This window comes from Xyrauchen texanus, chromosome 19, assembly GCF_025860055.1.
Source record: "Xyrauchen texanus isolate HMW12.3.18 chromosome 19, RBS_HiC_50CHRs, whole genome shotgun sequence".
Taxonomy (NCBI): Eukaryota; Metazoa; Chordata; class Actinopteri; order Cypriniformes; family Catostomidae; genus Xyrauchen; species Xyrauchen texanus.
Window position 1 is genome coordinate 41,564,528 of NC_068294.1, and position 11,762 is coordinate 41,576,289.

The following is an 11,762-nucleotide window of genomic DNA, read 5'->3' on the forward strand; positions in this document are numbered from 1 at the left end:
TGCTTTGCATTTCTGAGTTGCTTGCAGCGTGTCTTGATATTTATCAGCCCTTTGTTGTGGTTTGTGCACAGCAGCAGCGGAAACAGACTTAAGGACATGTGCTGCACTTTTACATGTCAGCAACAATACCACCCTGCTTACTGACGTGTCTCTACTTTCTGTTTTAGCATACGCTGGTGTATTATGTCCAAAGTATGCAAGTGTGTGGTTTTGTAACATTAATACTCTAAACATGCTGTACAAACATATGCACATTTTAATTTAAATAAAAAAATATACATGACAATAAAAGCTTGTATTTATTCTCTAAATATATGTTTTAAGCATTCAGTGGATATATTTTATGTTAACCTAATAACAACTCCATAATTACATTTTAGAAAATTCTATTGAATGAACTTATATTTTGTTTGGTTTGTCACTATGTGTCAATCTTACTGTTCTCAGAATTGTCATGGCCACCATTATTTTGTATAGTAAACAATAGATGATTGAAACCTGGATATTTGTATAAATATCAGCATTAAATCTCACAATAGCTTGCTTTCCCTCGCAGTAAGTTATGCGTTCCCTCGGAATCCATCCCTTTCGAAAATGAACCAGTTTTACTACAATAACCAGTTAAATTATGGTATTTGTAAAACCATAGAAACTACAACATTTAATGTGATTTTACTACAGTATATATACCATCATATTTTAACCATGATAGTAAAACCATAGTAATAAGACAGGAAAACCAAAATGACTGTATACAAATAATAATTTAAATTAATTCGGCCATTTAAAAAAAAAAAAAAAAAAAAAAGTTACTACAGTTGCATGGTTAAATTGTTGTACAAGTATGGCTTTAAAAACCATGATTTCCACCAAAACACATGCCCTTATGAAAATTAACCATGGTTTCACAATAGTTCACCTACACCAGGTAACCATTTTTTGTGGTATGAACAGTGGTTTTAAAAAACACTTTATTCACGTACCACAAATTAAGCATGGTGTTACTGTAATAAAACTTACCCTGTTTTTTGCAGAATGATTAAGAGTTTTATTAAACTCAAAAATGATTGTGAAACACAACTTATTGCAAGTTATTGCAACTTCCAACACAAATATTGCTTGACAATGAAAACTACTGCGAGGGGACCCAAGATTAATTGCAAGAGAGCGCAACGCTTATTGCGAGGGAGCGCAACGCTTATTGCGAGAGAGCGCAAACTTGTGCGAGGGAGCGCAACGCTTATTGCGAGAGAGCGCAAACTTGTGCGAGGGAGCGCAACGCTTATTGCGAGAGAGCGCAAACTTGTGCGAGGGAGCGCAACGCTTATTGCGAGAGAGCGCAAACTTGTGCGAGGGAGCGCAACGCTTATTGCGAGAGAGCGCAAACTTGTGCGAGGGAGCGCAACGCTTATTGCAAGAGAGCGCAAACTTGTGCGAGGGAGCGCAACGCTTATTGCGAGAGAGCGCAAACTTGTGCGAGGGAGCGCAACCCTTATTGCGAGAGAGCGCAAAACATAGTGAGGGTTACACAAAGTATTTAGTGAGAATGCAAGACCTATTGCGAGGGAACAAACTTTTTCAATTGGGCGCAAATGATTGCGAGGGAGCCCATTATTGCGACGGGACGCAACACTTATTTATAGTATACTATATATTGCGAGGGAATGCAAAGGATTGTGGAGAATGTAAATCGTATTGTGTGAGAATGCAAACTATTGCGAACGAACGCAAATTATTGCGAGAGAATACAAAATCTACTGCAACGGAGCGCAAACTATTTAGCGGGAAAGCAAACCATTGTGTCAGAATGAAACTTATTGCGATGGAAAGCATACTATTTCGAAGGGGTGCAAAACTATGCACATTACTTGTCCGATAGAATATTTAAAATCTTAATAAGCCTCCCAATTTTACAGAATGACATTAATAAAGTCACTGAAGACAAGACACTTAAAACTAAGTAAAACTTTATTCAGCATAATTTAAAATAATTTCATGGTTAGTTCATTTATACAATTTATTTTTGGTTATAAAAAAAGGTAATATCAACATAATCAAGTTCCCAGTGTATAAATGTAGTACCACATACCATAAACGCAGACAGTATGCAGCGTGAGGCCTAATGGTCCGCTTATGACAAAGTGATGAAACAGAAATCAATTCACAAATACACGGTCACAGTCACTCATTCCCCCTTGCACAGCGTCACACCTAGTAATATAATCAACGTTTGCACAGATTTCATTTCGGAGAGCATTTCCCTTACATCATTTCCTCTAAACAACAATACAATGCTTTAAATCAGTTCGGCGATATCGAATAAACTCGAACTCAAATCAAAACAGGGAACGATCTCATCGATCGATACAAACATTGTTGCGTTTCATATCATGTTTGACTCATTGTTGGCAAGTCCAGTTATTCCACAATAAATCTTTGTATCCAAAAGGCACTCTTTGGCCACATTTGGCAGGCAAACAAGAAAAGCATAATATTAAAAGCACAAAAGGCATTTTCAAACTTTGTATCAGTTATAAAACATCTGCTGGTTATGACATTTTGTCTCAGGTTTCAACAGCGTCAAACCACAGCGCCATTCAGCAATGTCAGTTTTGCAAAAATGTTTAACCACAACTTCAGACTGAGAATGCAAAGAAACACAATAACAGGTAAAGGCCTTTCACACCCGAGTAAAACACACGCATCATAACAAGCAGCTCAAACTGTGCACAATGATATGTTTAATTGTCAAGATTAGTGGAAAGTGGAAATTATATCGGAAAATAATATTGGAAACCATCTTATATCTTGACGAGAATGTGCGAGCGAGGCAATATTGACGTACATTTAATGTGGGTTAACTTGGTTTTTCCATGTTTAGATCAAGATGAATTCAACATCAGCCAATGTTGTTGATAGCAATCATGTGGCAGACATACTTTGGCCTCTTGAGATGCAAAACCAAACTTGTCTTGGTGTTGGGTTTGTACTATGCATGCAGTGGATTAGCGCAAAGGCAGTCATGCATGCCTGCTACTCAGTGTTTGGTCTAGAAGACAAACTCAAAATTGTGTCACACCGATGCAATGCAGCGAGGAAAGAGGCTTTACTACAATCGACTGGTGAATAAAAAACCAAGGGAAGCCAAAATCATAGTGACATAACAGCATAATATAAGGCAAACTGTAGGGCAAAGGCTTTGTTGTGAACTTCAGTAAGGCACGCAGGTCAACCTGATCTCTTTCTAGAGCAACTCTAACACGGAAATACCCAAATGTGATATGCTGATAATACGTAAATGACTAAAATACTTGTTTAGCGTCACAGTGGGATGAAGCCATTAAGAGCCTTTCGTTGAGGTGTTTCCATTAGGCACAATTCTCAGAATGACTCCCTCATTGATGTCACAAGATTAAAGATGGATTCCACGATGTCCAAGTCGTATTTCACCCCAAAAGAAAAAGCCTTACAAAGACATTTGAATTATTTTGCATTGTGGCATTATTATATGACAAAGCATATTCCCATTGTAATTTCCATAATACGAAAAAATTTGATTTTGAAATTTTAAAATACAAATTTGAGTGTCCATCATAATTTATGCAGTTTTATATTTACATATAAACATTTTACAATAAAGGTTTTCGTTAACCACATTAATGAACTAACAACGAATAAAGCATTTATTAATCTTGGTCAATGCTGATTTCAACTAACATTAAGTTAAACGTTGTATATGTTAACATTAGTTGTGCATTATGAACTAACATTGAAGAGTTGTGTTTGTTTTTAATTAACATTGACGTAGATTAAACGAATATTCCAGGATCAGTACAAATTCATCTCAAATCAACCGCATTTGAATAAAATAACATTAAATGTAAAAATAGTCTCGTCCCTCTTTTCCTCTAAAAAGAAAAAGAACGAAAATCGAGCGGAAGTGCATCGTGTCAATTTTGAGTGTTTAAAAAAGGCAGAAATGTGAAGATTATAATTTTATAAAAGCACTAACATTCATTTTTCTGTTAAAACTTGTGCATTATTTGAGCTGTAAAGTTGTCGTTTCTATGGTTGTTTAGAGTGTTGGACGTTACATCGTCATGGCAACAAAGTTGTACAATTGGACATGACACAGAAAAGGTTAGTAAGTGTAATTTATCACATTATAATCATGTTAACACACGTTGTCTTGTGGCTATACTTTTGAATCGGTATTTTAACGCTGACAGTTTTTCCTTTTCATTTTTAAACGAGTCGAAATATTTTTTGCGGTAATCAACATTATGCCACAAATGCCATCGGTTGAGCTTTACTCGTATTGAATCTGAAATATTCTTTTAGTAAATGCTGTTCATAAATATCTTAATTGTTAGTTCATGATACCTAATGCATTTACTCATGTTCACAAATACAATATTTTTGTGAAGCTTTACCAAATTATAAAAATATATATATAATTATCTTTGTATTTTCACAGGATTATTTCCATTACTTAATTCTATGCGTTAATAATTGCCTGGATTAAAACATGCTTAATAGCCATTAAATTATTGTCACAATTCAAAATGTTAATTGACCTAAAATATGCATTTGTGGAAAAATAACATTTATTTTGTTTTTGGGTTGAAATAAAATCTAGACATTTCATAATAAGAGTCAGCCTTAAACCAATGCAACCCAAACAATCCATTATTTTTACAACTCGTTCAAATATTGCTTTGGTGATACTGAACATATCTGGTTAAAATACAATATGTACTTAAAATATATATTTATATATAATTTAAAATCCATTTCAAAGGCACATCAGATTTGATGGGGAAACATCCCGCATAGCAACTTTAAACAAAGACTGATGCGTTTTCATCAGAGGCCTGAAGACTAACTCGTTGCATATATAAGCCTTGGTCGCACAACAGTCTTCATTATATTGCACATTTATCTGAATGCAAAGGCATTGGAATACAAGGCAACACTGGAAAATCGTTAATTTGATGCAAGTGTTTCTTTCACTGAGTGGTGCTGGTAATACATTGTTATTAATAATCAGAAACAGGTGAGGAACTTTGGCAGACTAATTTAAAATAATATGAAGAAACGAGGCGTCAACAAAGCCACAGTGACCTGAAAGAGCAATTAAAGTGGCATAAATAAAAAGGGATGGATACGGACACATGGATCACTCTCTGCGCGGCTGGTTTTCGACTCGGTCAAGTTCATATCCACTGGCAGTCCCCAATGCACAGACTACAAGAGCACGCACTTCTTGGTATGCTTTTTGGTCACAGGATAGAGCATCGCACGTACGGCCTCCACAAACACCTCCCGTACGCCCTCTTGGAGAAGCGCGGAACATTCCATGTACTTGAAGGCGCCGATCTGCTTGGCTAGCGCGCTGCCCTGCTGCTGGGTCGTTGGCGCGACCCCTTGCTCCTTCAGCTTCTTAACCGTTTCTGCGTCAGAGCGTAGATCCCTCTTGGTGCCCACCAGAAGGATAGGTACGCTCGGGCAGTGGTGTGACACCTCTGGGTGCCACTTGTGGCGAATGTTAGCGTAGGAGGAGGGGCTTCCGATGGAGAAGCAAATGATGAAGACGTTCGTTTGCGGGTAGGAGAGTGTGCGCAGACGGTCGTATTCCTCCTGCCCTGCCGTGTCCCAAAGGTTAAGGCTTACCGTACGGCCGTCAACGCTCATCTGAGCGCTGTAGTTGTCAAACACAGTGGGTATGTACTCCTCGGGAAAGGCGTTTGTTGTGTAGGAAATGAGAAGGCATGTTTTGCCAACCGCCCCGTCACCCACCACTACACACTTTATCGTCTGCATTCTTCGTCCACACGGGGAGCGGCACCTACAACAAAGTAGAATGCTGTTTTAAGTCAAGAGTCATCGCTAAAAATAACGGTGTCTGGGACAAAATTTCAGTACTAATTTTTTTTTTTAATTTAGAGGTTCAATAGAAGTTCATATCAACCGAATTCTATTGTTAAAACTCATGTATTATTTGAGCTGTAAAGTTGTTTAAGTCATAATTTGTGTGTTTGTTGACATTAAAATCGCATAGCATTACCATTGAGTTATAAAATTGGCTATAACTTTACACAGAAAAGGTTATTAAGCAATTTTATCTCATTAAAATCATATAAACACTCATATTGTTTATGTCTTGTGGCTATACTTTTAAAACAGTGAGTGTTTCTGCATTTACTGATTGGCCCCATTCACTTCCATTATAAGTGCCTCACTGTAACCCAGATTTTTGCCTTTAACTTTTTTTTAAAGGATGGATGACTCCACATTTTTGGGGGAATCATTATTATGCTGTCAATAGAGCTTAACTTGAACTGAACCCGGAGTATTCAATTAAGCTTAATTGACAGCATTTGTGGCACAAAGGAAGTGAAAGGGGCCAATCTGCAAATGTTAAAATACTCACCGTTTCAAAATGATAGCTACAAGACATAAACAATGTGTGCTAACATGATTTTAGTATGATAAAATCACTTACCAACCATTTCTGTTTAAGTTATAGACAATTTTATAACTCCGTTGCCATGATGACGTAATGTAGTAAACCTGAAAATGACCGCAACAATTACGATTTAAACAACTTTACAGCTCAAATAATACACAAGTTTTAACATAAGAAATAATTTAATTAGATTTATAAAATTGTAAGCTTCATATTTCACATTTTTAATTAAATATATATATTTTTTAAAATAGAGATGAGCTGAAATTTTTATTTTCAAATTGGCATATAATAAAGCTTGTGTTGCATATGCTGGTAAAAAAAAAATATTAATAATAATAAATGAAATTGTGTGTACCTATAGGATTCTAATGGGATCAAAACAAATAATCTACGCTAATTAAATACGGTATTTGAGGTCCTTGACATGAATAAAATCAGACCAATCCTAATCTGGATCAGATGAAAACTGGGCCAATAAACTGCCTTAAAATCTGTCGACAACTGGATTTACTTAACTAATCAAAACTCAAATAAGTAAAGCAGTTTCAGCAGGTCTCTGTAAAGTAGACAAGACTGTTATTGCGGAAGCTGCTAATGCTAGCCACTAGATGAAGCAAACCGGCAGACAAAGTTCATAAAACGCACTTCATTCATATTTAAGTGTTTAGATCAGCACATAATATCAGTGATCAGTTCATGTTGGGGAAGTTAGTACTTCCTAATTTTTACAAACAGCTTTAACAGTGACATTGATTAACTGCTGTTAGCGGTGACTGACTCACGCCAGAGACTATTTATGAATGAGACATGGGTCTCTTCCATTCAAATGAATGGGAGAAATGGGAACGGTCAACGGATGTATAAACAAAGTCCCGCCTTACAGGTAAAAGAGCCAATCGCCTTTGAGATACAGACATCAGCTCGAGAAAGCGCATGCGCATTAACTATACAAGGCGAGAAAATTGTGTGTCTTAGCAATTTAATTAGGTTAGGAAGCATAATTTATCATTACAATATTATCAAATTCGATTGCTGATGAGATATGTTCATGGATCGTAATCTTGACAAACCGTTTTTGAGAATTCAGGCTTTCCCCATTCAAGTAGATAGGAGGTGCACTGTCATGAATGAAAAAAGCCTCCCTGGAGCGTACCAAAGATGGCCGACAGTGCACGCCCAGTCTACACTGAACCCGACACAAACCCTTCCGTTATATATTTATAATATCATTAAAATAATTTGCTATATTAATGTATTGCTAATTTCATGGTATGTCAGTATAATACCAACATTTATATATTTTTTATATAATTAAATATTTTATGTTAAATAATCATGCCAATTTATAGCACTTTATAATTAAGCATTTAAAAAAAATGATAAACGCCGCTGTAACGGAGTTCTACTTCAGTCGCGTCTCGTTCAGTGTAGCGCGTCAGTTCTTGCGCGCGCTATTTCCTGTAAAGTTTTACATCCATATCAAAAGCTTTATTTAGTAACTGAACAGCAAGTCAACTATGACTCTCTATTTGAGCCCTAAAACGACAGTCATGTTTCGGAAAATAGTTTCAAGAAACTCTCACCGCCTCTGAAATCCTCTTGCGCCTCTCCGACCAGCGTTCGTGTGAAAACAGATAGTGTGATCAAACACAGAGGGCGTGTCAAATACAATTTCAAAATAAGAGTTGTGTAATCGACTACTGGTTCAATATTTATTTTTGCGTTAACATAATTATTTTAGCTTAATAATAGTTTTAATAACAACTTAAATACAATTTAACAACTTAAATATTAATATTTAAATTATTTGATATTAATTAAATATTAAATATGAACTATTATTGTCTAAATTATTCACTTAAATATGCGTTGTATTATTTAACAATATTTAATTATTTATAAATGATTTATTAACTAGTAACATGATCATTATGATGTAATGCCTCTATTTTCCAAAGGGCATTAATATTTAATATACTTTCCTATCCTATCATATATATATATATATATATATATATATATATATATATATATATATATATATATATATATATATATATATTTATTATTATTACTTTTTGTGTCGTTTTCCAGTAAAAATATCTAAAAATCCTTAAAACAAGATCAATTTAACTAATCTTGTTTTAGAAACAACACTGCATAAGATATTTCGGTTTTTCAAAGAATGTATTTTTAACATGTGTATTTTGTCTTACAGTACTGGCAGAGTTTTATAGTCAAAACAAGTGAAAAAATCTACCAGTGCTGAAGAAGTAATCCAATGTATTTAGATTACGTTCCTGACCTTGAGTAATCTAACGGAATCCATTACAAATGACATTTTACAACATGTATTCTGTAATCTGTAGTGAAATACAAAAGTAACCCTCCCAACCCTGTGTATGTCTAACTGACTTGATCCTAATGATCTGAGAGGTCTGTTAAATTTACTGTATATTCAACAAGCATATCTGCAATGCATTCAGGTCCTGTTTCATTGAGTTATTTATAAATGAGTAATAGCACTTTAAAATCAATTCTAAATGTGACTGGACGCAATGGTAAAGACCAGAGGACTGGAATAACATGCTCAGTCTTTTTTGTTCTGGGGAGAATCCTGGCAGCGGCGTTCTGAATGAGCTGGAGGTGTCTAATCGTCTTTTGGGGAATGCCAATGAGGAGTCCATTGCAGTAGTCCAACCTGTTGGTGATGAATGCATGAACAAATTTCTAATTCTCGCTATTTTTTTAAATGGTCACTCGGCAATAGGCCTAGCGATTTAGATCACCTTTATATCTTTAGTTATGTGAGGTTTAAATATATATATATATATATATATATATATATATATATATATATATAAACTCAGCAAAAAAGAAACGTCCTCTCAATTTCAATTGTATGATAATAAAAAGATTCAACAATTAAGACATAAACTGAACAAGTTTCCCAGATATGTGACTAACAGAAATGGGATAAGTTGTCCCTGAACAAAGGGGGGTCAAACTCAAAAGTAACAGTCAGTATCTGGTGTGGCCACCAGCTGCATTAATTACTGCAGTGCATCTCCTCCTCATGGACTGCACCAGATTTGCCAGTTCTTGCGGTGAGATGTTACCCCACTCTTCCACCAAGGCACTTGCAAGATCCCGGACATTTCTGGGGGGAATGGCTCTAGCCCTCACCCTCCGATCCAACAGGTCCCAGATGTGCTCAATGGGATTGAGATCCGGGCTCTTCGCTGGCCATGGTAGAACACTGACATTCCTGTCTTGCAGGAAATCATGCACAGAACGAGCAGTATGGCTGGTGGCATTGTCATGCTGGAGGGTCATGTCAGGATGAGTTGCAGGAAGGGAAGGGTACTCATGTCTTCCCTGTAACGTGCAGCATTGAGATTGTGTGCAATGACAACAAGCTCAGTCCGATGATGCTGTGACACACCATCCCAGACCATGACGTACCCTCCATCTCCAAATCGATCTGGCTCCAGAGTACAGGCCTTGATGTAACGCTCATTCCTTCGATGATAAACATGAGTCCGACTATCACCCTTGGTGTGACAAAACCGTGACTTGTCAGTGAAGAGCACTTTCTGCCAGTCCTGTCTGGTCCAGCGAAGGTGGGTTTGTGCCCATAGGCGACATTATTGCCGGTGATGTCTGGTAAGGACCTGCCTTACAACAGGCCCACAAGCCCTCAGTCCAGCCTCTCTCAGCCTATTGCGGACAGTCTGAGCAGTGATGGAGGGATTGTGCGTTCCTGGTGTAACTCAGGCTGTTATTGTTGCCATCCTGTACCTGTCCCGCAGGTGTGATTTTCGGATGTACCGATCCTGTGCAGGTGTTGTTACTGTACACGTGCTCTGCCACTGCAAAGATGATCAGCTGTGCTTCCTGTCTCCCTGTAGTGCAATTTATTGCCCTGGCCACATCTGCAGTGCTCATGCCTTCATGCTGCATGTCTAAGGCACGTTCACGCAGATGAGCAGGGACCCTTTTGGTGTCCTAAGTGTTTATAACTATGACCTTAATTGTCTACCGTCTCTGAGCTGTTAGTGTCTTAACGACCGTTCCACAGGTGCATGTTCATTCATTGTTTATGGTTCATTGAACAAGCATGAAAACATTGTTTAAACCCTTTACAATATAGATCTGTAAAGTTATTTGGATTTTTACAACATTATCTTTAAAATACAGTGTTCTGAAGAAGGGACATTTATATATGTATACAGTATCTATCATCAGCATACATATTCCTGTAATGCAATGAAAAAGGCAACAAAACATCTATAAATGCAAGGGTGCGTCTGATGCAATTTAAGATTTTAAGAGTCTATTGGACCCCCTCTTGGTTATATAGGCTTGGTCTTAAAAAACACCCACCTGCTGGCGATGCCAACCAGAAGACGGGGCACATCCCAAGTTTTTTGGGGATGTGTTAAGATCCAAGAACTTATCATTTCGCCCCAGACTCTGATGGGGCGGTCATTAATATTGGGGATAGTCATAAGATTGGGGATCTTATGAATGGAATCAATACAAATAGTTAATAACAAGAAAAAGCCAATACAAATGCTACATTTTAAAATACATCAAAACCAACATGACAAAATGTCATTGTAAAAAGATACAATGCATTTATTATGAAATTGTCATTGGGAAACGAAGGACGGTAACCATATTAAATTCTGAAATTATAGAAACTACTTTCGAGAATGCACACTTACGGTCACAGTATTCAAATCTAAAACAGAGAACAAAAAAGCAAAAACAAACATTTATTAAAGTTTCACTCCATACTGAATATGCAATCTTGGACTTACACTGACATCGGTGGGCTTGGGTACAGTTTACAGTTACTGATGCCACAGTAAAAATGTACCAACTACAGTCAGCCATGATTAACTGAATCCATAAGTAAGTGCCCAACATCAAGGTGGTAATTAGGCTGGTCATGTGATTCTAACATGGCCGCCCCCATGAGGGGGACCCTCTCCATGCAGAATAAAACAGCTTTTATAAGGTTACTGACATGACTGGTGTCTTCATCCCATGTGTGTGGTCAAGATTTTATATTCATGTTTTAAAACTACAATTAATTTCTTTAAATGCCAACGAATCACTTATTGTTCTAATAAAGTGTTTATGTAATTTGGTATATAATTAATCACAGATACCATACGATTAAAAAAAAAAAACAAACAAAAAAACCAACCAATAATGCCAGAAATAAACCATGTGTGTTAACATGATTTCAGTGTGATAAAATCGCTTGCCAACCTTTTCT

The 11,762-nt window shown here is 36.7% G+C and overlaps 1 protein-coding gene across 1 annotated transcript; it reads right to left on the reverse strand.

Annotated features, from left to right (window-relative positions):
* Window positions 1-1,976: 1,976 nt before the first annotated feature.
* LOC127659753 (rho-related GTP-binding protein RhoG-like) lies at window positions 1,977-8,102 on the reverse strand. The gene is made up of 2 exons (XM_052149708.1): window positions 8,056-8,102; window positions 1,977-5,848 (listed from the first exon to the last, which is right to left on the reverse strand). The coding sequence occupies exon 2, from the start codon at window positions 5,821-5,823 to the stop codon at window positions 5,248-5,250; it is 576 nt and encodes a 191-aa protein (XP_052005668.1). The 5' UTR covers window positions 5,824-5,848; window positions 8,056-8,102; the 3' UTR covers window positions 1,977-5,247.
* Window positions 8,103-11,762: the final 3,660 nt, after the last annotated feature.

What these genes read in the sequence shown, in the direction of transcription:
- LOC127659753 (XM_052149708.1), bottom strand. Translation starts at nt 5,823, where the DNA reads ATGCAGACGATAAAGTGTGTAGTGGTGGGTGACGGGGCGGTTGGCAAA.